This window comes from Phasianus colchicus, chromosome 2 (genome assembly GCF_987193195.1).
Source record: "Phasianus colchicus chromosome 2, bPhaCol1.hap1.1, whole genome shotgun sequence".
NCBI classification, from domain to species: Eukaryota; Metazoa; Chordata; class Aves; order Galliformes; family Phasianidae; genus Phasianus; species Phasianus colchicus.
Genome location: NC_143437.1, coordinates 96543794 through 96567952, shown reverse-complemented (window position 1 = coordinate 96567952; position 24159 = coordinate 96543794). Strand labels below are relative to the sequence as shown.

The following is a 24159-nucleotide window of genomic DNA, read 5'->3' as shown; positions in this document are numbered from 1 at the left end:
GCTCTGAGATCAGCCCATGTCCCTCAGCAGCACCAGAGCTGCCTGCTTGCAAATATCAATAATTCAGAAGGGAAGCAGCAGAGGAATAACTGTAGTCGTGCAACACTGACATCTAAATTGGCTGAGTTTATTTTATTTTCTCCAAGGAAAGAGTGCAGAGTGTTTGTGTTTTGTTTCTGGTTATTAATGGCACATGGCAGCTGTGCTGTGCACACCTTTCCCCGAGGAGCGAGCTGCCAGCACTGTGCCTGTTCACTGCAACGCACCATGGCCTACCATTCATGCCCAGCGTCAGGCTGCTGTGGGCCAGGCGCAGTGTAAAACCAAGGAAGGTGCCGAGGTGCCTCACTGAGGACTGCAGGAGAAGTTAATAAATGTGGCTGGGAGGCTGGTGCTGCAGCCCCCAGCAGTGGGGACCAAGCAGAGAAGACACCAAAGATATCCCAGGTTGGCCCAGGGGAGGTTTAGCTTGGGCTCTGGGAAGAGTTTCTTCATGATGAGATGGCTGAGCATAGGAAGGCGCTGCGCGGGGCGTGGTGTTGGCCCCATCCAGGGAGGTGTTAGAAGGCAAGGTGGAATTAGCGTAACAGGAGCTGCAATTCATACAGCAAAGTCTGAGCTGACGGAGTAATTAGTGGGAGCTTTCAGAATGCTGGATATCTCCATGATGAAAGAATAATTACACAGCTTAATACAGCCAGGTAAAAATGGACCTGTGGTTTCGTGGTGTTTTTTTGTTCCAAACTCCACTTTTACTAAGTTAGGTGATTTTTCACTAAACATGTAATTTGCAAATATACTCAGTTAAATCGCTGGAAAAGCTGAAGTTTCCCACTAAGCCCTTAGACACTATTTAAGAAGCAGAATGCAGAGCCCTCCCCAGCTGGCACTGTTCTGAAGCTGATGAGCAGCATGGCTCCATCCATCCACTGGGATCACGGGGGTTGTTCAGCCTGAAAGAGGAAAGAGAAGGCTCCTGGGAGACTGTGTTGCAGCCTTAAAGGAGCTTACAAATAAGATGGAGACTGTCTTTTTGCATGGTATGATAGTGACAGGACAGAGAGAAATGGTTTTAAACTAAAAGGGGAATTTAGGTTAGATGTTAGGAGGAAACTCTACTCAGGGGGTGGTGAGGTGAAAACTGAAGCCTGGAAAAGTGTCAAACCTGGGACTGGAACATGTTTTGGGTTCTGGTGAGAACAGTTGGGGTTTTGTCAAACAATGGCTGAAACTTGCTACTCACCAAAGGCAGAAGGAGAAATCAGAAGAGGAGGGATGGCAGGAACATACAAAAGAAGGGCCACTTACAGAGGAAGTCAAAAGATGGGAGAAGACTTGATGCATGTCTGAAAGCTACACCAAGCTCATTCTTCCATCCTTAGTATATAAAAAAAGGGACATTGTGCACTGCTTTAATAAAAATATGCCTGGCTCATGTTAAGACCCCACAGAGCAGCCATGACCTAAGTACTTGGTCCTCTTGGAGGCACCATGTTCCTGTGTTTTCCCAATATTTTTGTGGGTTTTTTTCCCCTTGGATTACCCAGGAAAAGCAGACTCCTGACTGGCTTTACTGTCATAGAATTGTAGAGTCACTGAGGTTGGAAAAGACCACTCAGATCATCAAGTCCAAGCCAGCCCACCCCCACCATGCCCACTGACCGCGTCCCTCAGTGCCACAGTTCTTGAGCACCTCCAGGCACGCTGACTCCACCACATCCACCAGCCTGTGTCAGTGACTGCCCACTCTTTCTGAGAAGAAATGTTTCCTAATACCCAACCCGAACCATCAGCATGGTGCTGCAGTTGAAAGAAACGTTGGTTTAATGGCTCAAATTGGAATTTTTAGAGAAAAAAGTAATGAATGTGTCACTCCACTCAGCAGTGCTGGCATAAGCCTGAGCACAACCTACCAACACATTTCCACTTGGATACTGCAAACACCTCTCCTTTCTACTTAACAGCAGGAGTCAATGCAGCAAGACATATCCTGCACAGGGTGGGACAGGGAGCTGGAATCCCCAAACCACACGACTTGGGTGAAAAGAAGACAGGGATGGACAAGAAAAGTAGTTTTTTATTTCAATGAATATTTCTTGGCATTAGGCAGATATTAAATAACACTGGAATGCACGAGACTATTAACGTATCGACAGCAAGGGGAGAGGTGCAGCGAGGTGGAGGACAGCGGTGCGACTCACGTCACCTCAGGTCACTCGAAGCCACTTGACGCAGCGACCACCAGAACGTAGGACTCCACTGAGAAATACAAAATGAGGATTTGCTCCTTTCGGGCCCCCCGTTAATACAGTAACGCCGGAACGATCGACAGTAAAAATGAACAAATATTTGCATTCGGGAATTAAACAGAGTGAAATTACCCACAAACTGCTACTCATGCATTTCTTTTGGAACAGCAATTTGCTAATGCATAAATACCACAAAAAAAAACCCAAAAAAACAATCATCTCCAAGATCAGAATAAATCACGGACAACTAGAAGAAACAAAGCTGGAGTCTATTTTATGCCTTAAATAGATGACCTAAATATTTAAAATTTTACTTCACCATATATATATAATTTATATATATATTAAAAGAAAGTAAAGACCATTAGATAAGTGCAAGCAATTTTCCTCAAAAAGAAAACTGGAACCATGCCCAGGAAAGCTGCTTTTTTGTTTTTTTTTGTTTTGTTTTTTTACTGCTTTTTTTGTTGTTGTTGTTTTTGATTTTTAATTTGAACTTTCTACTCTGTTCAGTCCACGTTTTTTCTCACGTAGTCACTTCTGAAGCGAAATAAGTTACCTGCCACCCGCTACGTTGGGCCAAAGTCCTACCTAGCGTCCTCCCGAGCCTGTGGGGCACCCCCTTCCCTGCAGCTGAAGTGAAGGGGACATCCCAGCAGAGATTCAGCTCTTTGCATCTGCATGTAAACACCTTTCAGTTAGCCTTACGCGTGCAGAGTGAATCAAAACATTACGGGAAAGCAGAAATGGAGCTGCCGAAGGAGAGCTGCACTGGTGTTAGTGAGGGGCGAGGGCTGTTTCACTCGGACACACACAATCTGGCAATGGTATCTTATCCACTAACTGTTGAGGAATGATTGAGAAGGCATCCATTTGCGAGCAAAGCTTGTAAGACAAGCTGAGATTCTCCTTGCAAACTGTCCGCTCTCATCAGAATTGGCTCGCGCTGCTGGGGTCGCACTGTAACAACCGCACGATGGAGGGATCGCTCTTGGCACCTTTGATGAACTCCTCCAGGGACAGCTTGCCTTCAAGGGAGGAAATGTAAAACAGAAAAGAAGTCATTCACCGCCGCCGCTCGCTGCAGCTTAATAAAAGCCCTCTGCTCACAAGCAATGCACATATATCTAATCTATTGCAAATGCATCTAGGGGAATTTAGCGTGATGCACGGCAGCCAAATCCTGCTCAAGCCCTTAAGCCTGGATGCATCTTTCTTCTGCAAAACAATCCTGCATAAAAATTGTCATTTCTTACTTAAAAAAGCGCTGCCAAAAGAAACATCAACTGTTCTAATGTCATCAGCAGTTTGCATGGAGCTGAGCTACACAAATAATGCAAGCACGGGGCTTGGTACTGACTTCATGTGTGCTTTGAATATGATGCTCCTATTGCTATGATGCTTTAACCCTGACGTCCCACATCTCTGCTTTGCACAGCCGGGGTGAGCAGGGCAGCCCTGCTGTCCCTGTAGCCCCTCACCTCCCTCCCACTCCCACACAGCTCTTCCATTTGAGACACCGAGGGATGACCCATTCATGAAGGACACCCATTTCACGGCCCAAGCTGCTCACAGGCATTGTGCTTCTAGCTGCTGCCTGGTGCCACCATAGGCCACAAGGCACAGATGCACAGTGCTGGTGTCACCAGCTGGGAGCACTGGTTCCCTGCAGGTTGCTCTCAGTCCATTGTAGAAATGGGGAAAGGTCCCCATTTGGGTGTAGCACCTAAGCCAGGTGAAGCAACACAAGAGATGAAGAAGCCATAGCATGCTTCCATCCTAGCTTCAGGCTACTATCACCCAAAAAAGTGTTTTCTGAAGTTTCTGTCAGTCTGAAAAAGAACACTCATGACTATTAGGAAGTTTATAAGTGTTTCCCTTTCCCTGCAATACTTTAAAGCAAAGCGCAAAGAAGCTGCCAGCAATGTTCTTGCTGAAGTCAAGGCTTAAACACAGCAGGACTGGGAATGTGCCCCAGGGCAGTGGCATCAGACACCAAAACCCGGCCTTAAAATGCTATGAAATAAAAAATAGCCTTTCTAGATATAAAGCCACATTGTTATAGGTCTCCTCAACGCTAGAGCTAAACCCTCACTCCCACCAAGCATCTCTCCCTTGGGCAGGATGAAGGGGATCGTACCGTCATTGTTTGTGTCCATCTGTCTGAAGATCTTGTCTGTTCGCTTCTCTGGAGTGGATTCATCTTCTGGCATTTTCATTACTGATGAAACCATTTTGTAGATTGCCTGCGTATTAAAAAAATAAAAAGCTTTAGGAAAAACATGACCCAAGCTGCAAAGCTTCAGGACTGAGAAAAATAATTTAAGCCTGCAGCAATAAAAAGACAGCTGACCCCAGAAGGCAGCTGAGGGACTTTATAAACCAAAACAAATAGGAATTTCTGACTGCAGCTTCTTTTTATATTTCTTTCCTGTCTTCATTCGCACTTCAAAGAAGCGCCCACGCCACTGGGTGAGGTTAAGAGAAAATCAGGGTTTAGACTGATGTACAAGAAGGTCTGAGTCAGGATACAGGAGTGAAGCACCAGTGTGAGAATCTGCCTTCTGCAAGGGGCTGAGGGAGGCTGCTGCTCGTTCACATTTTTTCAGACTTATACAAAGGCACATAAAGGTGGACCTCTTTACCCAGTTGAAATGCACTGGGGACACCAAGTGTGGTGCTTGTTTGGATGCAGTTAGGGGCTGAAACACAGGGAAACAGGGTGGTTGGGTGGGCAGGACTTCTGGGTCCATCTGCTCCCACCCCTGCTCATTCAGGGATGCCCAGAGCAGGGTGCCCAGCACCGTGGCTCTGTGATGGGACTCAGTAGGTCAAGTGGGTGGTTGGACTTGATGGTCTTGAAATCAGGCAATCTGATGATTTTATTCTAAGTGTGGGTGGTTTCTGAGTATCAATCAAGGAAGACACCTCTCTGGGCAACCAGCTGCAGTGCTCGGCTGCCTGCACAGCAAGAAGTGCTCCCTGATGTTCAGAGGTACCTCTTGTGCTTCAGGATGCTGAGCTTCCTACCATCAGGGTGGATGCCACTGAGCTGGGACTCAGCTTTCAGGGGATGAGAACATGATATGATCTTCTAATAATTTCGAGCTCAAATTGACTCAGATTTTAAGTTTCAGAGCCCACGGTATTGGACTTGAGGTCAATCAATCAAAAAATTTGCATTTAGATCTTTCTGACTCCATCAAAACCCCACTGAGGAATCTCTAGGGAGCACTGCAAGACTTTGGCCGCAACCCCGTTGCACAGAGCTGCATTCATCTCTTGGGACCTTTGCTCATTTGCACCTCATAGGTCCCACCATGACCCAAAGCCACCCCTTGAGAATATGATGGATCCCAGCACCACACACCATCTCCAGCCTCAAGTCTAGAAGTCAAGCAATAAACATAAAGCCGGAGGCAGTGGCTCACCTGCACTATTTCCAGCATCTCACCGCGGCTGATGTACCCGTTGCCATCCAGGTCGTACATGCTGAAGGCCCACTTGAGCTTCTGCTCGAGCTTGCCCCGCGAGGTGACGCTCAGCGCAATGATGAATTCCCTGAAGTCGATGGTCCCATCGCCGTTGGTGTCGAAGGTGCGGAACACGTGCTCGGCGAACTTCGATGCGTCGCCGTAAGGGAAAAAATTGGCGTAGATTTTTTTAAACTCCTCCACAGTCAAATGGCCTGTTGGGCAATCTTTTAGGAAGCCTTTGTACCACTCCTGCAGCTCATGGTCCGTGAACTCGGTGTTCTCACGCAGGTCCTGCAGCACTTCAGGGCGCAGCTTGCTGTTCTGTTTCCCCATCCTTGCCCAGAGCCTGGCTCAGCTGCTGCCAATGGGAGAGCATCTGTGTTACCTCTGTGATACACTAACACTCCCCTAGAACAGTTTGCGATGCCCGGGTCCAATTCCTGACCTCCACCCCTCCAAAATTGCTGATCCGCTGCAATGACTGAGCTGGAACTGGTAGGGACAGCAATGGGAGTGAAGGAGCCCAAACAGAGGGTGGTGAGGCCCTGGCACAGCTGCCCAGAGAGCTGTGGGTGCCCCATCTCTGCAGGGCAGGCTGGGTCCTGGGTAGCCTGAGCTGGTGGGGGGCAGCCAGCCCATGGCAGGGATTGGGTAGGTAGGCTGTTCTGTCCAACTCAACCACTTACTCTGTAAGCTCAGTATTCCCTACCACAGGCAAAAAGCTGTTAACCACCTTCTGTTCTGTCAAAAAGTGTAACAACGCACAATAACCAAAGCAGTGTGCCATTGCCTTGCTTTGCATCCCCATCATGCTTATCCAGAGCCAAACGAACAAGCGCTGAGCAGCACAGCAGACACCAACACCACAAAATGTACCAGGGCTGAGCAATTCCCAGAGGTAAACATCCCAGTGATGCATAAGAACCTACAAAAATGTTATAAGTCAGCAAAAAAGTAAGGGGCTGTGCAGCAGAGAGCTGAATTTAACCTCATTTTATTTGCATTCCACTTATTTTGTGTGTTGTCTCAGCAAAGTACAAAATGCACATCCTGTCCTGTGGCTGAATGCTTGGAGACAGAACCCAGCTCAATGCAGCAAGCTCTGCTATCACTGGCAAGTCTCTTCACCATAAAAGCTGTGTTTCAGCCATGAAACTCTACTTCTGCTCACTGCATGGCAGCTTTCTGCAGGTCTCTGCATGGCTCTGCTTGCTGGACCTTGATGGCCAAAGGAGGTTTGGAAACGTCTAGTGCCATTACTTTCCTTTTCCCTTACAAAGGGAGGTCCCTCAACAGCAGGAGCTTAGTTGTTGGAGTCAACACTCCTAATAGCATAAGATGTACTCTATTCTTTGGATGGATGCTCATTTAATCTCAGCCTCAAAAGCTTATATCCCCGTCATCTTTGCATTCAACAAATTACAGGTTGTTTCAACCCTTCCTCCTCTTTTGGATCATTTTATGTCAGAAAAGCAATGTGCAGTGATCTAAACACAACCCTTTTTGCATACGAGCTTTCTGAAAGGCTTCATAATGTGCTCAACCCAAACGCAACCCCGTCGTTGTTGTAACCAATTTGTGAAGAATAATTAAACAACCACCGTTAGCATTAATTTATTAAAGCACATCTCAAAGCCACCTTCACTGTGCATTGTGTTTCAGGTAGCTCCTCCAAAATGCGATGCCTAAATACCTCATTAATCATGGCAGGAGCCCCCTGCTGCTGGCACCCCACTGATGTTTCATTCGATTGCTTTCCGCAGATCACTTGTTGGCCAATTTAGCTGCGAGAGCACTTGGAGGATAGCTGCTAATGGATACTGCAGGGAGGGGGCTCGGGATGTTCAGGTCAGCGCTGTGATGAGGGCTGCGGGTAGCTGGGATGTTTGCATGTTGCTGTTCTTTTAAAGAGCCTGTGCTATCTGAATCCCCTGCCTCAGGGCCGGCTGTACACAATGACATGGTGGGAGAGGCTGCTGCTTACACCAGGACCAGGCTGGCTTTTTCACTGCATTCTCTTTGACCTGAGCTCCTGAAGGGAGGCTCCCATGGCATCAGTTAAGACTGCAAGAGGAATGGCTCCTTGGAGAAGCACTTCCTTGTGCAAAACTCCTTGAGTATGGATATAGCCTTAATAAAAGAGGGAAAGACCTGAAATGCCTGAATGTGGGACAGCAGCGATCTTTAGCAGATCTTTAGCACAGTGCACACAATAAATACTCTATATTACCTGTGCCACATGCTTTGCAGGGGGAAAACTAGCACCATTTGTCTCACAGAAGAGAACTGAGATTCACAATGGTCCCAAACCTGCAGCATGGTGCCCCTGGGGCTAAGGGAGCCCAGAGCCAAGGAGCAGCATAAGGCAGGCAGCCAGTGCTGCTCCACTGCTCTGAAGTGAGCTAAAATGCAAGAAAGGCTCCCATGGTGGTTGAAGACTTTTTATTACAACAGCCAAAGCATTGGACCTGTCACTGATGCCCTGGGGTGCAGAAGAGGAGACAAAAGAATTAGCCCACGGGTATACTGTGAGCATTTTGTTGAGAGAGGCTCTGCTTGGAAATGTTATTTTACAGCAGTGGTGACAAAGATTGGCACAGGTTCCAAAGAGGTTGTGGGGTCTCCTCCTTGGAGATCTCCAAAAGACCTGGCTGTGGTGCTGGACACCTTTCTCTGCACTATGTCTCTGCACTATGATGGAAGGACAGATGAAGTGGTCTCCAGAGGTCCTCACTAATCTCAGCCAGCCTGTGCCTGTATTACAGCCTCTGCATCCCATTTCCTGCAGCCAGGTGCAAATGGCAGCCACAGAGATATGCTCCATGGGGCAATTCAGCAACAGTCACACCTAAAAAACCCAGCTGGATCTGAGGTTGGCTTTTATTGCAGTTTGATCCTTGTAAAAAAGGGCAGGAAGCCCAAATAAAAGCTTTGGTCCCTTCCACCCAGGAAGGTCACATAGCAAATAGTGCTGCAAGTCAGGACTGTAAAGATGGCCCATAATGAGCATGCTTTGCTGGGAGATGGGCATCAGGTCTGACCTAAGTCCAATTACACAGGCTTGGGGAAGATGATGCACTTTGCAGTGAAGAGCAGATTCTCTTACATGGTTTAATGGCAGTATTCTCAGCAACAAACACTGCATCAGAGAAGCCACAGGATGCACAAGTACACTGCTGTAGATATCGGGTCTGTGTGAACTCCTACGGCATGGCAGCATCCTCATCCTCAAAAGTGACACCTCGTGACAAAGTTAAGGAACGAGCTTCTCTGCGTCTGTCAGTTAATAACAGAACCAGTTGGACAAACTCAATCCTAATGCTAAGTATCCCCTGCAGACTTCAGAGCAGGGATGCAAGCCCTGGCTGCAGGAGGAGCTGCAGGTTCTTCTGCACGGAGACAGAGCCAAGCGAAACCCATTAAGTCCTGTGACTTGATCACAAATAAATAAATGGGTTCTTTCTCTTCTTTACGTTCAAGGATTAACCCCACTTTGATTTCATACTGCTTACCTGAAACTTGTTGTCAAGCTGGGGAGTTGGACTAGAAGTCCCTTCCAACTCTAGGGATTCCATGATTTTATGATTCTAAGTTAAACTTTTTTCAAGAGCTCAATAAAAAAGTGCTTGGAAGGAAGTGATTCCCACCTGTATCAGCCACACTCTCTGCTGCAGAAAACTGGGAATCATTTCAGTGCGTACGCTGAGCACCATGCAGAAAGATGCAGTGATGTCCCCAGGGCTACATTCCTGGGAAAGCTGCACCACAAACATGCACTCGAGCACCAGAGAAGTACCATAAAAATCCCAATCCTATGGCTGGGAACGACCAACAGGTGTAGCTGAGCATCCATCCCCAGCTCTCCAAAGACAGAATTACTCAGCTCCAATCCTGCCAAAAGCAATGTCAGGGGAATGCCCCAAGATGGCACATTCATGGAGCCAAACACAATGTCTGAAACCTTAGAAATTCACTTACAAGGCTCTGGATTCCTCTTATTTGCCACTTTCTTCAGGACTGTATTCCTGATTAACTCAGGAAATGAATTAGTCTGTGGGCACTGAGCATCGATGCACAGAGCTGAGAGCCATTTGGGGTGCAAGCTGCTAGCCTGCAGCCAGCAGAGTTTGGCTGTGGGGCCAACCTTCCCAAACCTACCCTGAATGCACCAACTGCTGCAAATGAGGAAAACAGAGCTGTGGAGACCTGCACAAGGGCCAGAAAATCTGACAGCTCCTCAGGGAGCTCTCTACAACGTTTTCCAACTCAGAGAGGAGAGCTTATTACTGTAAAGGGCAAATATTCCCAATGCAATAAGAAAAGCATAGAAATATTTTGAGCAAATTAGGAAATTAGGTTAATTTGGGTGGGAGCAGATCAGGCAGGGTTGCAGCCTGTCATTTGAGACAGGAAAAGCAAACCATGAGTGCATGTTCCTCATCTCCTCCCTTTGCCCTTTTCTTATTTTTTAATGAAAGCGAGGGAGAAGCAGGCAGCCTCATTCTGCTGCTGGATGCTGTGCAGTGTTGGCAAGGCTTAAAAAAAAAGTTTGGTTTGTTTACACGGTATTACACAGCAAGGAAAACATGTCAGCACAATGTCTTAGTGTACAAGGTCTTTTTTCCAAGCAGGTTGGGTTGCACGAGGAAAAGCTCACGTCATTTTAATTCAAGGTACTATTGTGATATGTGATTCCAAACAATCTTCTGTGAGTGCAAACCACAAACTGTGTGGTTCCCAAAGGTCAGAGGAAAGGACAGAAAGCAGCACGGGTTCAGCCTGGAGAGGAGAAGGCTCCAGGTGCACATCACTGCAGCCTTCCAGTACCTAAAGGGAGCTTACAAGCAGGAGGGAGACTGACTTCTTACATGGTCTGACAATGATAGGACAAGGGGGAACGGCTTTAGGTTAAAGGAGGACAGATTTAGGTTAGATGTTAGGAGGAGGTTCTTTGCTCAAAGGGCGGTGAGGCCCTGGCACAGCTGCCCAGAGAGCAGTGGGTGCTCAAGGCCAGGTTGGGTGGGCCCTGGGCAGCCTGAAGTCCCTTCCAACCCAACCACTCTGTGATTCCGTGATTCAGTTTTATTACATCTGAGATTTCAGGAACAAAAAACTGAGCAGTGCCAACCTACAGTCACACAAGGGCAACAGATTGGTCTCTTTTGCCCTTCTGGTGTACTGAGCCACCATCACAAAGTCCCTAAAGCATTTAAAGATGTGCAGTGGCCTACTGACTTCTTAAAAGTCATGTCTGCTTGCACTAAAGGATATACATGTACTGATTTGAAGAACAAATGCCATCTTCCTACTTTTTACATATCTGTCTTCTCTGCAGAATAATCATAGGGAACCTTGGGGAAAAGGAAACTGAACCAAATTCTTTCTTCTGCATCACAAGAATTACTAAAACGTGGCAGCATCAAGCGCCAACCAACTGCACCTGAGCAAAGCCCACAGCACCAGCGCCATTCACATGGGGAAGATGAAGAGTCTGGGGACAATGACGCTTGCAGAAGAGACAGTGACAGCCAATAAGCAGCCCTCGGAGGCTGGTCTAATAATGCTAATAATGTCTAAGTGGGAAAAAAAAAAGGAGATCGGACATTATTGTTTTCCCAGCTGCACGTATGGTGCTGAGACTGGGGGCTTTGAGGAATCAAGGAATCCCAGGGGAGCTACTGGAGCTGTATTTGTCAGGGAGGAGGGCTGGGACAGTTTTCAAAGACTGGTGAGAAACTGAAGGGAAAAAGAAGCCTTACTTAACAGAGGTGTGCTTAGTAAGATGATAAAAAATGGGTTTGGAGGTTCGCCAACCAGCAACCTCAAACAAAAATTGAACTAGCATTTGTTTAGATGCTTAATGAGACACCGAGGGAAAAAGAAAAGAGGAAGATTGCTTGCCACTAACATTTTCATTGACCAAGTACACAATTATTGCTAACAATTTCTACTGCTAATCAATATTTTGTTGCCGAAGTCTCAAACAGAACAGAACTACATCCCTCTATTTTATTCACCTAGCTCTCTACACAAACCTTCTCTGTAGCACTGCTTGTTTTTATATATCACCATTTTAATAAAGGACAGAAGCCACCACTTAATTCACCTGCAAAAATAGATTTCACCACACCACAAAAAAATTCTTCTCAAAACACTGCTTCCTTTCCCCTTCGGTGCAACTGCTAATGATAGAAATCTAATTGCTTCACACCTTTATTTTCCATTTTGCTAAATGAAATAGATGCCTAAGTTGAAAACCTATAAGCAAACAGAGTGTTTTGCACTATTTTTTTCTTTCAGCACAGGTGTAGCAAACCCTGTAAAACAACAGCTCTGTAAAATAACTGTGTGAGAAGAGCATCCCACCAACATGGTGGTGCTGGAAACCAGCCCAAGCTCTGCACTGGAGGAGGGCATTGCTCAATCTTTGTGCAGGTGGCTGTGCTAATGTCAGATCTTATTTTATTTTTTTAAGCAAGGAGCCAGAAGGCAAGAGATTACTATTTCTTACAGGGGAGCCATGTATGCAGCACCCAGCTTGGAGGAAAGGGCAATGCCATGCTGGGAGCTTTATGCACAGGTCAGGGTCAGCACAACTTTCATGCCTTGAGATCATAGCTTCAGCACCTTGTACTGAATCCAGATTGCAGGGGACAGCTGCAGACACATCCAGGCACACGATGACATTTTTAGGGGAACAAAGAGCAGCTGTGGGACAGTCTATTCCCTCCTCCGGCATTTCTGTGCGGCATTCAATACTTGAACGCAAATCATCTCAGGAGCAAACCATGCCATCCCCAGCCCAGACAGCACTTTTCTCATTAACCTCCACCCCGGGGCTCTATCTCAGCAATACCCACATCAAATGTGCTTTCCCGAGCGCTGCGGGGAGAGCTGCCTGGAGCTGCATCTGTCAGCAGGCTGCGCAAGATGGCAAGCGGAAAATCAAATCTAACTGAATTTATTTCTAAGTGATGCCAGTGGTGGCCAAATGGGTGTATTTTCCTCCCTAAATGGGTACGGTGACAGGAAGGAGATGAGCTGGGTTTGAGGCATGAAGCCCCCAACAGGCATGAAATGAGGAGAGCTGACCTCCCCCTGAGATTAGACATGGGCCCTCTCATCTCAGTGCCACATCGGTGAAGGGCTCGTCTGGAAAAACAGGAAAACAGCATCTTCTATGAATGGTTATATGGATGGTGAACATTACTGGGAGAGTTGGGGGGAAGGCCCCACTCGTGACACCACCTTAAGATCTCACTTTCAGATAGCGCTATCTTTATGAACTTTGTTTTAGGGAAGGAAAAAGAATGTAACTGGTAAGGCTTTACCGTGCCAGGCTGTGGACAGATAAGGTCTTCTAGGTCTGGCTGTGCCAAGGTACTGCCCTCAGCTGACCTCTGAGGGTCCAGGCACAGTCCTCAGCTACTCTTTTCTCTTTTCCTTTATCATTCCTGTCACTGAAGAAACTCCAGGCTGTGCCTGGTATCAATCACTGGACAGCCCCACTTCTAAGAGAGCAACAGAAAAGCCCACAAAACTCAATATTTTACCTATTTCTCATCTTTCACAAACCAAGATCCATGCTAACAACCAGGCTCCCATTTTTTTTAATATCCCTTTCCCAAGAATGACACAACTATTTTCCTGGAAATCTGCAGCGACTTTTCTGCGTGGGGAGAAGGAATCCTGTGTGAGAAAGCATGTCAACAAGACCTTTCCGTCAGCGGCCCATTTGTGCAACATCAATGCAATAATTTATCATTTACTTCTTTCCTCTATGGAGAAACAGGAAAAAAGTGTTTAAAAGATGTGGTGGTGATTAAAAGGAGGGGTACACTGATAGAGGACAAGGCGCTAAGTGAAAGGTTCTGGCGTGGTGTGTTCTCCTAGCATGTGCCGACATCACTTTTCAGCGCTCATGAAGAAGGCCACTTCCCTTAGCCTTGGAGCCCATGAAGCACACTTGGTGCTTATTAAAAGCCAGGGGAGCCAGCTTCAAAGCTGCTGGAAATAGTTGGCGCCACATAAGAATAGGCGATACCTTAAAAGAATTTCAGGCGCTCACGTCCTTGTGAAAATTTTACTTCAGCTTCTTATCCCTCTATTGCAGAGAAGACAGACCATAGCTTGTCAAGTTCATCTGGAGACCTCTCTGTCCCTCACAGATTCACAGCTACAACAAAAGCAGCAGCAAACATCCATGGTGCTCCCTGAGGAAGGCCAGCTCCTGTACTTGCTCTATGCAACACTGGTGTCTCCAATTGCACAAGGAGTGGCAAGGCAAGAGCAGATAGACAGACATTTCTTCTGATTCTCCAGCCCATGCCTGCACTCTTGGGCATTTTGGAGCAGCAGCACTTTGTTTTGGAAAAGGAAAGGAGACCCAGCTAAGGATGACCCTGCCAAACAATAGCGCACTGCCCTGGGCTTTGGAGTGGCTCCAAGGAGGGTGGGGACTGCAAGGAAGCAGACAAAAGTGTCTGCAGAATTTGGATAGAGATCAACGTGGAGGAAGTGCTTCCTATATCCTACAGCCCACAGCTTTAAATAGCACTGCTCCAGGGTGCAGCTGAACACCAAAAGGGTTGCCATTGAAAGAAATGGCAGGGCCCCAGCATCACTCTTCCTTGGAGCTCTCCAGAAGCCCCCAGAAGTGATGCTGGGCACCCTGCTCTGGGTGTCCCTGCTGGAGCAGGGCTGCGCCTAATGGACCCAGAGATTCCTCCAACCTCAGCCCCGCTGTGACCCTGTAATTTACCCATTTTAAATGCATTGCATTTAAATGTATTCAGTTGCTGCGCTTCTTTCCTGCCATATTCTCTATTCTGAGCATCAGTCCTTGTGAAGGAAGCCTTGCTTGTTGTTTTCCAGCACACTCAGTGTACTGGAGGAGCACAGTCTGCCTGTAAGCCCAATATAGGAAAATCTGTGCTGTGCCTAAGTTGTTTAAATCTACATCTCAGGAGTTTGCAGTGGGCTGGATGATTTAATAATGGAAAATGAAGGAGACTAGGAAGGAAACCACAAGTTTGGAAAACAGCAGGCTAGAGACAGTAAGATGCAATGTGGGGAAAATACATTCCAGATTATACTCAAGAAACAAAACCAAAGACATAGGCAGGTCAGAAAGAGCAGAACTGTGCACACGTTCTCTGGTAAGGAATGGCACTACTTTGAAATGCTATTGAACAAACAAACTTCAGCTTCCTGGAGGAAAAAATTAGTTCATGAATGGCTCTGCACAAAGCAATTACCTTGGAACAGACGTCTGTGGTTTCAACCTGCCGAGATAGCCATCGAAACTGCACTTGTTCCAAAACTGAGAGAGATTAAGAGATCAGCTCCTCCTTTCTTTTACAAAGGAGTGAAGGAGCCCAAACTATTTGTCATAGCAATTATCTGCCAGGTTCTGGGTTCAATGGACAACAAAATGTGCTCGGTAAACGTACAGTTGCTATAAAGCTGCCAGCTTATCTCTAGTAATTCATATTAAGGCAATACTGCGAGCACTCAGCTGAGAAGCAGCTGTGTTGTGCTGAAGTCAGACAAAGCACAGCAAGGAACAGCCCATGGCAATGCCAAATTCATGGCTAGGGTGAGTGGCATGGAGGTGCCTGAGTGCCAATGGCTTCCACGCAGCGCTATGTGTGATCCTGCAATATGGTGTTTTAACAGTTCTAAGGGTGAGCTGCCCCTATTACAAACACCATAACACCGAGGAGCTCAGAGAGCATCACTCGCACACCACTGTTCCCTGCGTGCCCTTCCTGGCTGGCTCCCTATCCCCTCCCAGACCTGTGTTTTCCTTTCTCTGTGCCTCTGGCCACCAGGACCACTCGCACCACCTCAGACAAGGCCTTGCCCCTGCTTGCACAGTGACACTGCGTTCCCTTATCTGTCCTGGGAACCCATCCAAGAAGGGGATTTGTCTTTTCCAGGGCTGCTTTGGGTCAATCTGTGTTTGGCTGTACCAAGGCTGCTCCCCGTGCTCACCATGGAGCATCCTCTCCCCTCCTTATAGATAAGGGTGCATTAATGCAGTGGCACAGAGCTCCCCTGAATCCTGTGCCATTTCTCTGACCTCCACTTCAGGGTTAATCAGCTGTTGAAACCACATCCTGACTTTCTTTTATGTTAATGACAAATGGCAACTCTGTGGCATCAGATATTTGCTCCTGCACTCCCAGATGCATCTACACTGATAACCAGTGAGGTTGAATGGAAGAGATGAGAAGCTCAGTGGAAAAACAACGTAAGAAAGAAATGTTCCAGTTTGCTTCTGGAACATCTCCACCAGCACAGCCATCTCCACTGCAGGGCACGCAGGGAGTTGTCAGTCTCTGCTCCAAGTGATCAGAAGGGACACGTCTGCCACCCACCCCATGCAGACAGGCAATAGTGCTGCATTTGTTTCATAAAAAAAACACCCACTCAAGCTTGTACAAAAGCAAACAAACAAACCTAACCACAGCCTTAACGATGGGAGACCACAATCGCTCTCTGTTTGTTGTTGAATTGGATACGTGTACTGGAAAACATTTTCAGCAAGTGCAGCTTCTCACATCTACGTATTTGTACTTTATACATGATCCAGCTGTTGCTTTGGTTTTTCCTTCTGAAGGGCGACTGAGATCTGACCCAGCAGAGGAACAGCTGTAAGAAGCCGAGAGGCCATTAGGCAGAATGGTTTGCTCAGAAAATGAAAATGGCTCTTTACCAGAGCAGCAAAAGAGACAAAGGTTGTTGGAAATATAGCATTGAGCACTGCTAGCAGGCTGCAGTGTGACCAGAGCTGCTACCACAGCTCAGCAAGTGCTCACACCCTCACACATGCATGAAGCCTGCACTCAGGAAGAGAGCAGACAGCCAAAATGTGCCCTCTGCTGCGTCTCCCGGTGGCTGAGTTGTGGTAGCAAAGGCCCACACCCTCCCCTTGACAAAAGCAACCTCACTTCACACCCTCTGCAGGAGTATCCTCAAGTCCAACTGTTCACCAAAAACCCAGCAGCACTACCTGCATGTGCACACCACACTTGGGCCAGGAGCAGCCAGAGGCCAACACAGCGGCTCAGCTCTGGCAGTGTTGCATCCTGAGCCAAGCTTTCAAAACCCACGCGTTTGGGTGTGCTGCTTTGTAAAATGCATACGTAGAAACAGCCCACGGTGTGGTGAGGTGCTGAGCGCCCACTGCCATCACCTGGGTACAGGCTGCCTCCAAATCCATTCTGGCAGGCACGGGGGTGAGGAGAAGCTGCCAAATAAATGGCAACATGTAGCACAGCTGAATGCAATATCCGCTTCCCCTGCTTCAAGAGGCTGTGGACTTCTTTCCTACCACTGCCTTTCAGCTCATATTGTATCATTATGCTCACCCAGACTAACAGTACTAGATGGTTGTGTCTTGAACTCAAAGAACGCTTATTCCTCTCCGGATACTGGAATTCTGCTTACCTTCATCAAGCAGCGGTGCCAAAACCTGTTCATGCACAGTATAAATAGCAGCTACGAATCATCACAGCCTCTGGCATCCAGCAAGTACAGATTTTGGCACCTGATGTTACAGGAATGAGCTAAAGCACAATACAGCAGCCCATGGGCAGAGCTGGCATGTGGGCACAGACCGTGGTCCTTACGTATGAGACTGAAGCAGGCTGACAGGCTGTGGGTGCTCCAGCTCTGGAGATGCTCAAAGCCAGGTTGGGTTGGCCCTGGGCAGCCTGGGGGCAGCCTGGGGGCAGCCAGCCCACGGCAGGGGTTGGGATCTCAGTGATTGTTAAGTTTGCCTTCAACCTAAGCCATTCTGTGACAGGGCAAAGCCGCAGCTTCATGTCTAGAAACTCCACTTCCACACTTTATTTAGTTTTATTTAACAAATTCAGAGCATAAGTGCCAAATTTCAGGCTCAGTCACAACTCTCCCACTAAACAAATTGGCTACTCAGATCATTAGTGCACTTGAGGACAACTGCACATCCTCCTGTTTATACTCCACTAATCTCTACATTTCTCAGCCTGATAATAACACCAAAAAAATCCACTTTCAGTTTCTGTCAGGAGAAAGCTTCAAGAATTCAAATGCTCCAGGGACCTTTTTTTTTGTAATTAGAAATACTATTCTCAATATACTACTGAGTTTAGGCAACCAAACAGATCTGCAAAATTAAACATGCAACAATATAAACCTGCTGCTTCTGCCTGGAACAACTCCTTCCTTCCCTACGAAGCAGTGGCTTTACTGGGGAAGTTCTTCATCGAAGCACAGAGGCCAAGTGATGCAAAGGGGCTAAAGGCACGCCAAGGAGAGCAGAGAAGGTAATGCCTAAGTCAGTTATGTAAGTAGGGAAGCGTGGGGTGAAGGAACGGGAGGACACTGCGGGACGGACGGCAGCGAGCCTCCAAAAGCTGATAAAGAGCTTTGGCAGGGACCAGCCGCCCCGCCACAGCGGGCCCCCAAACAGCACTGATGCTTTCACTGCGATCTGTTTTCTAACGCTGATTTATTTTTGTTTGCTTAGTTTGCTGCTGAAGTGCCTACGGACAATGATGCTATTAAGTCTTATTATAGCATGAGATTAGTCTGGGTTTCAGTTTCTGCTGAGCCAGCTCATTTCCTTCTACATTCATATACCGGAACAGATGCTTGAACACAAACGGGCAGTTATCACAACAGCATTAAAAAAAAGACTTTTCATATAGCAGGAGTTAAAATTATTCTTTTTCACAGCTTTAGCCACAACAGTTCAATAGCCAGTTCCTCAGGCTAATTACAGGGCATTTAGGAGACACAGAGCTATTACGTAGCCTTTTCTTTAATAACAAAAAGAAAAACACACCCCAAAATATCAGAACAACAACTGACTAACAAGAAGACTGGTCCGACTGGCTGGATAAAAGCCTTCAGAGAAGTCAAATACAAAAACGACTTTTTTCCCCTCCTGTCATGTAAGTGCCTCACGTGAATGTGGCACTGGCTTTGTACGCCGGATTGGACTGCAATTAGTCACACAAGTTCAGCATGAGTTAAAATCACTGGATACCCTAAGAGCATCCCTATGCTGCAACTGGTTCTTTCCAAACAGGAAAAAAGAGATTTAGGTTAGATATAAGGAAAAAGTCTTTTAAATTGAGGGTGGTGAGGCATTGGAACAGGTTGCCCAGTGATGTGGTTGATGCCCCGTCCCTGGACACTTTCAAGGCCAGGCTGCTGGATCAGGGCCTGGACAACCTGATCTAGCTGTGGTGTCCCTGTTCATCGCAGGGGAGTTGGACGAGATGGCCCTCAGAGGTCCCTTCCAATCTAAGGATTCTATGATTTTATGAATAACTCACCTTCCATAAAAACCCACCTCAGGACTGCAATTCCAACCAGGTTCAACAGTGTCCAACCCATCCCAAATGTCCCCAACCAAGTCACCAAGGGATCATCTCCTCCCCAAGTGCTGGTGCCCAGCGTGGGGCATCCTCAGCATGAGTAGATGCACCCCTGTGAAGCACAGGGCTGGGCAGCACACACAGCCACACCCTCTTGAACTTTTGAAGAGGAAACAAGATGGATAGACATCAGAACCATTCATAAAAATGAGATGGTGGATCACTGAACAAAGCCACCTCACCCTCTTGCTCAGCACAAAGTGCTGCAGAATGCAAGAGACACGTGGGGAAGCCTATAGGAGGCAAACAGCCCAGAAAGAACCAGCAAGCTGTGAAGTAGAAATGCGCAACCTAGATATACAGATGATATATACACCAGTAGAAACTGAGTTAGGATCAGAAATGCTGATTAAGCTTAGAAAGGGTTTCAGAGCAATCTTTCTAAATCACTGGATGTTGGATTTGAGAGAAGCAAGGCAGAGCGATGCCTGGAGAAAACTCATTTACCAGCATCTGCACGCCCACTGCAAGTCCACCAGAGGCTGCATTTTGATTTTTGGTTTATTCTGTGTACCTCTGATCCCTTTGCTGTTGCTTTGCTCCTGAACTGTTTGACCCCAGCACAGCTCAGGAGGATGCCTGCTGTCCTGCTCACTGCTCCCGTCTGTCCCCAGGCTGGCACAGCGGCCCTATGGCTCTATGGCTTGAGCTGCCCCGGCTGCTGCCACTCATCAGGAAGTGCAGGCTTGTGGGGAGCTTATTTTTAGATCCTTCTTTTTTTTTTTTTTTTTTAAAGCACAAAGCCAAACGTGCACACACAAGCGCTTGTTCACTCTCACCCTGTTCGTGCTTTATGTGCTTCCTATAGTCAGAAATTGGAAGAAACCATAACATCGCTTCTGCCTACATCACCTCACTTAGAATGCCCATTTCTATCCAGGCAAAAACAGGAGCTTCTTGAAACACAGTGCTGTGTCTCCAATGAGGAGCTGCAGAGAGCACTGCAGACTGTGCTGCTGTGGAAACTTGCACCTGGCTTCCACCTGAGAAAGACACAGGGCAAGGCCCCCACCAGGGGCCCCAGGCTTTCATATCAGAGGCACAGGCTGAAGGTTCGTGGAGTGGTCAAGGCCTTTACTGACAGCTGGAACTCAGAGCCAGGGGAATGGGTCACACACCCACCATGGGAACTGCTGAGCTTCCCTCTACGGTAAAATAAAAGCAAACATTTGAAATGACAGAATATCCCAAGTTGGCAGGGACCCTCAAGGATCACTGAGCCCAATCTCCATCTGCACACAGCACCACCCAAAATCCAAACCCTGTGTCTGAGAGCGGTGTCCAAACGCTCCTTCAACTCCAGCTCTCACTGCCCTGGGCAGCCCGTTCCATGCCCACCACCTTCTGGTGTAGACCCTTTCCCTAACCCCACCTGACCCTCCCCGAAACATAAATCTAAACTACGTGACACTGAAAGAAGGCATCAGAATCATTTCTAGTACCTCACTACTGATTTTTACCTCTGGTACAGGGGATACTCAGTAGCTATGCTGTTGCATGAGCACTCAGAGAAGCACTGGGCACCTTCACATACTCCAAATGGTCATCACAGGCTTTGCTTCCAGAACCTCAACAGTAAAAATCTGTCAAATTATGAATATTTAAGAATACAAAATTAATGACTATTTAATTATAGTAGCTACCGCTACTTATTAGTATAAACTTATATTTAAGAGCATAAAAAGGTGGAAGCTAAGAGAGCTAGGACACCTCAGCCGCTCAGTGGTTCTCCACACTAGGACAAAAAATAGACCTAGCACACCTTGCAGGTACCTTTAGTAATTCAAGAATCTTTTGGCAAATATTCCTGTACATTTTAAGCAGCAGAGGTGACTTGTGAATATCTTCTCCCAGCCCAAATCAACAAACCTGTGGTAAAAGCCAGGCTGGTAGACTTGCAGAAAGGCTCTAGGGCAGCAGATGACATTAGCTAATAAACACTCTTTGCTTTATTCCAAGCCAACCGTGTTGGCCCTCTAAGCCAGCTGGGTTTTCTAAGCAGGTCCGTGCTCCATGGTACCCAGAAGGAAACGGATCAGCTGTGCAAAGCTGTGCCCTCCAGCCAACAGACAGAGACATGAGCAGCACAGTCTTCTGCCTCAAACCTCCTCACCCCACATGATGGTGGAAGCATGTTCTGAATGCACCACCATGGAGAGCAAAGTTCTCCAGAACTGCAACATGTTTTCTTTCCGAAGGTTTTCTTGCAAGTTATATATAAAAATGAAAAACAACCAACCAAAAAACTTTGTACAGTAATTAGAAGCAAACTAAGAGGACACTGACTATAGCTGCCCATGGCTTTTGCCATACTGGAGATGGAGTGACTTCAAACAAATATCATGGCAAGGCTTCAGGTGTCATTAGTCACCTTGTTGGTATTTTATTCACTTCTGCACAGTGCCCGTGCAGCACGCTCTGGAAACGCAGCACAGCATCCACTGCCAAGGTCAGCCAAGAAGCCAGATACCACTTTGCTTAAAAACGGAAATTGTTTGATCTGTGGCAATAAAGAGGCATAATTTCTGGGCGACAGGGAAGCCGCATGATGCGCCCCTGTGCCTCCTGTTCCTTGAATGCCCAGGCATTTAAGTGCCTTGGCACTCACACATCAAGCTCTTTCCTTTCCCACCTTCAGCGAAGCCTACAGACTACTCCAGCAGCAGCTTAATGGACTGTGTTTATTGCTGCATCCTTCACTTTATAGGTCAACATATACCAGAAAGCTAGCAATTCTCAGCTAATCAGATTTCCATGCAGACTGACAAATGGCTCCCAATAAGAATATAAAAAAAGCCATAAAATAAACAATCCCTGTAATCAAGTAGCTCGATGTAATGTGGTAAGTGTGCAGAAAGCTCACACGCTTTACTAATGCATCTGTTTGCACTCTGTGGCAGCATCCTAAGGCTGGTGATTCTAGGGGAGACCCCCGCCTGGGCCCACATAGTAGTAGTATTGGTCACTACTGTTTGTGCTCCAGGAACAGTGTGATATCTTAAAACAAAATCACTAGCAGTTCTTCGACATACTATCAGTGAACCTGCACAATGCCAAAGCCTGAGCTGAAAGCCAACTGAAATGATGCTTACACAGGTCTTTGCTCCTCTGCCGGATAAAACCAGGCTGACAACTGCTATGAGGCAAGCCCTTTTTATCTACTCAGCCAGCCCCCTCACCCCATAACCACAAACTGACATCGGTGACAGGATGCTTAAATTGGCCTTCCCGTGAAAAGCAAGCAAATCTTTCTTCCCTGCCTCTGCAGCCCTGCTCTATTTGGTCCTTCCAAATCCAAGTCCTACACACACAACCACGTCTTACCCCAAGACAACATTCTCAGGGACATAGTAGAATAGTCATCAATGGAGGTCCTCAAGAGGCAACTGGACTGAATCTTAGATAAGTTCATCCAGGCTCTCTTTTCCCAGGTAAGACTGGATCTTTTGAACTTTCAAGGTCACTCCAAACTTGGGTTGTTCTAACTTCTGTGTTTCAGAAAACTCACTCATCACAGAGACGAGCTTGAGAAGATCAAGTAAATCACTCCCACACATCCCACCTCTCCTCCACTGGAGCACTGTTGGCTGCGGGCACTTCACACCCCAAAAGCCAAACCATTGACCCCAGGAAGCAAGTGAGCCAGGAGAAGAGAGATGCTGAACAAAAGCAGGCAGAACATCATGAGCCCCTGCTCCACAGAGGCCTTCAGGTGGCTTTAAAGGACGGCCAGGACTCTCAGCTGAACACCAGTGTTCTTGGAGGTCTGGCACCCGAGCTGCTGCGCAGGTAAAGGGGATGGCAAACCTGCCAAGGTCCCAGATTAGGAGTGAAAGAAAAACCCGTGTACACAATACTCTTACTGCAGCTATAAATAGCCCCCTCTGAACCTAAGTTTTATATGCTGCACTGACACTCCCAACTTAATAGGATTTGCTGGGTAGCCTGAACCAGTTCTGGCTGCACGGGGCAGCTTGGCCAAGCAGTGTGGCAGCGTTTTCACAAGTTGTGCGCAGGGGAAGCAGAGAGAGCAGGGCACAAACTTGTTTTTGGTGTTGCATTCGGGCTAAAGCAGGAGAAGATCCTGAGAAACTCCTGAAGGGTTATAAGGAGGTGGGCATTTGCAGCACGATGGGGAGAAAACTTCCAGGCAGCAGTTTCAAAATAATGAGCTTATCCTATGGCTAGGTCACAGATACTCCTGTTTCTGTGACAAATGCTCTCTTTCTCCTTTCATCCTAGAGTAAGGAAAACAATGCTCCAATAAAATATGCTTTACAGAATCCTTCATATAATTTCAAATATTCGATTGCTTTTCTGCGCTAGCTCATTATGTCATCTCACTGCCTGTAAGTAAACAAAACCAATTCTCCCGCTAATGAGTCAGTACCTTATCCAAACAGTCCAAGATAAGGATCTAAACCTCTCCTACACTGCTTGTATTCCTAACAAATAAATCCCTCCCTGCTTGGGTTATTGCCTGTTAACCTGAGTACTGGGAACCAAATAAATAATCTTTTAAATAATCTTTTATTGTACCACATCCACTACACCGCCTTTGTCTCGGGGCATTTCACAGCTGCTAGTGGTGCTGGGAAGCTGGCCCAGGTCCTGCCTTGACCCTTGGAGTGCCGGTCCCGAGGCTGAGCTGTGGTGCCAAGCCTGTGCCCACTTGTGCAGGACGAGGCAGGGCAACTGCAGATTGCTACATGCTGCAGGCTGCTGACCCAGTCTGCTCAGGATGTGCTCACAAGCAAGCCTGCTGCTCCAGGTACGTGGCGTCTCCAAGGCTTAGGGATGCTGTCTCTGTGTGCAGCACTCCTGGGCTTTTTTGGGGATGAGGTTTGGCTACTGTGAGCACTGGGAATTCATAACGCAGAAAAAGAAAGAATAAAGCTGACCTCAAGCTGCTTCAATACACTCACTCTGAAACCAAAGTAGCAAAGACGTGACGCATCATTTTTTCCTACCGCAATCTTAACTGTTATGGAAAATGCATTA

General features: G+C 47.2%; 1 protein-coding gene across 4 annotated transcripts in view; it reads right to left on the bottom strand.

Moving 5' to 3' along the window:
• Positions 1 to 2059: 2059 nt before the first annotated feature.
• Positions 2060 to 24159, bottom strand: part of HPCAL1 (hippocalcin like 1) — a 51749-nt gene continuing 29649 nt past the window's right edge. For 2 of the 4 annotated variants that reach the window (XM_031611180.2, XM_090136367.1), the window contains 3 exons: positions 5681 to 6080; positions 4390 to 4495; positions 2060 to 3277 (listed from right to left, as the gene is read on the bottom strand). In XM_031611180.2, coding sequence (XP_031467040.1) covers positions 3180 to 3277; positions 4390 to 4495; positions 5681 to 6058 — 582 coding nt within the window. In that variant the 5' untranslated portion in view covers positions 6059 to 6080 and the 3' untranslated portion in view covers positions 2060 to 3179. Of the gene's footprint in view, positions 3278 to 4389; positions 4496 to 5680; positions 6084 to 24159 lie in introns of all 4 variants that reach the window. The other 2 variants (XM_090136366.1, XM_031611179.2) reach the window with 1 other exon arrangement.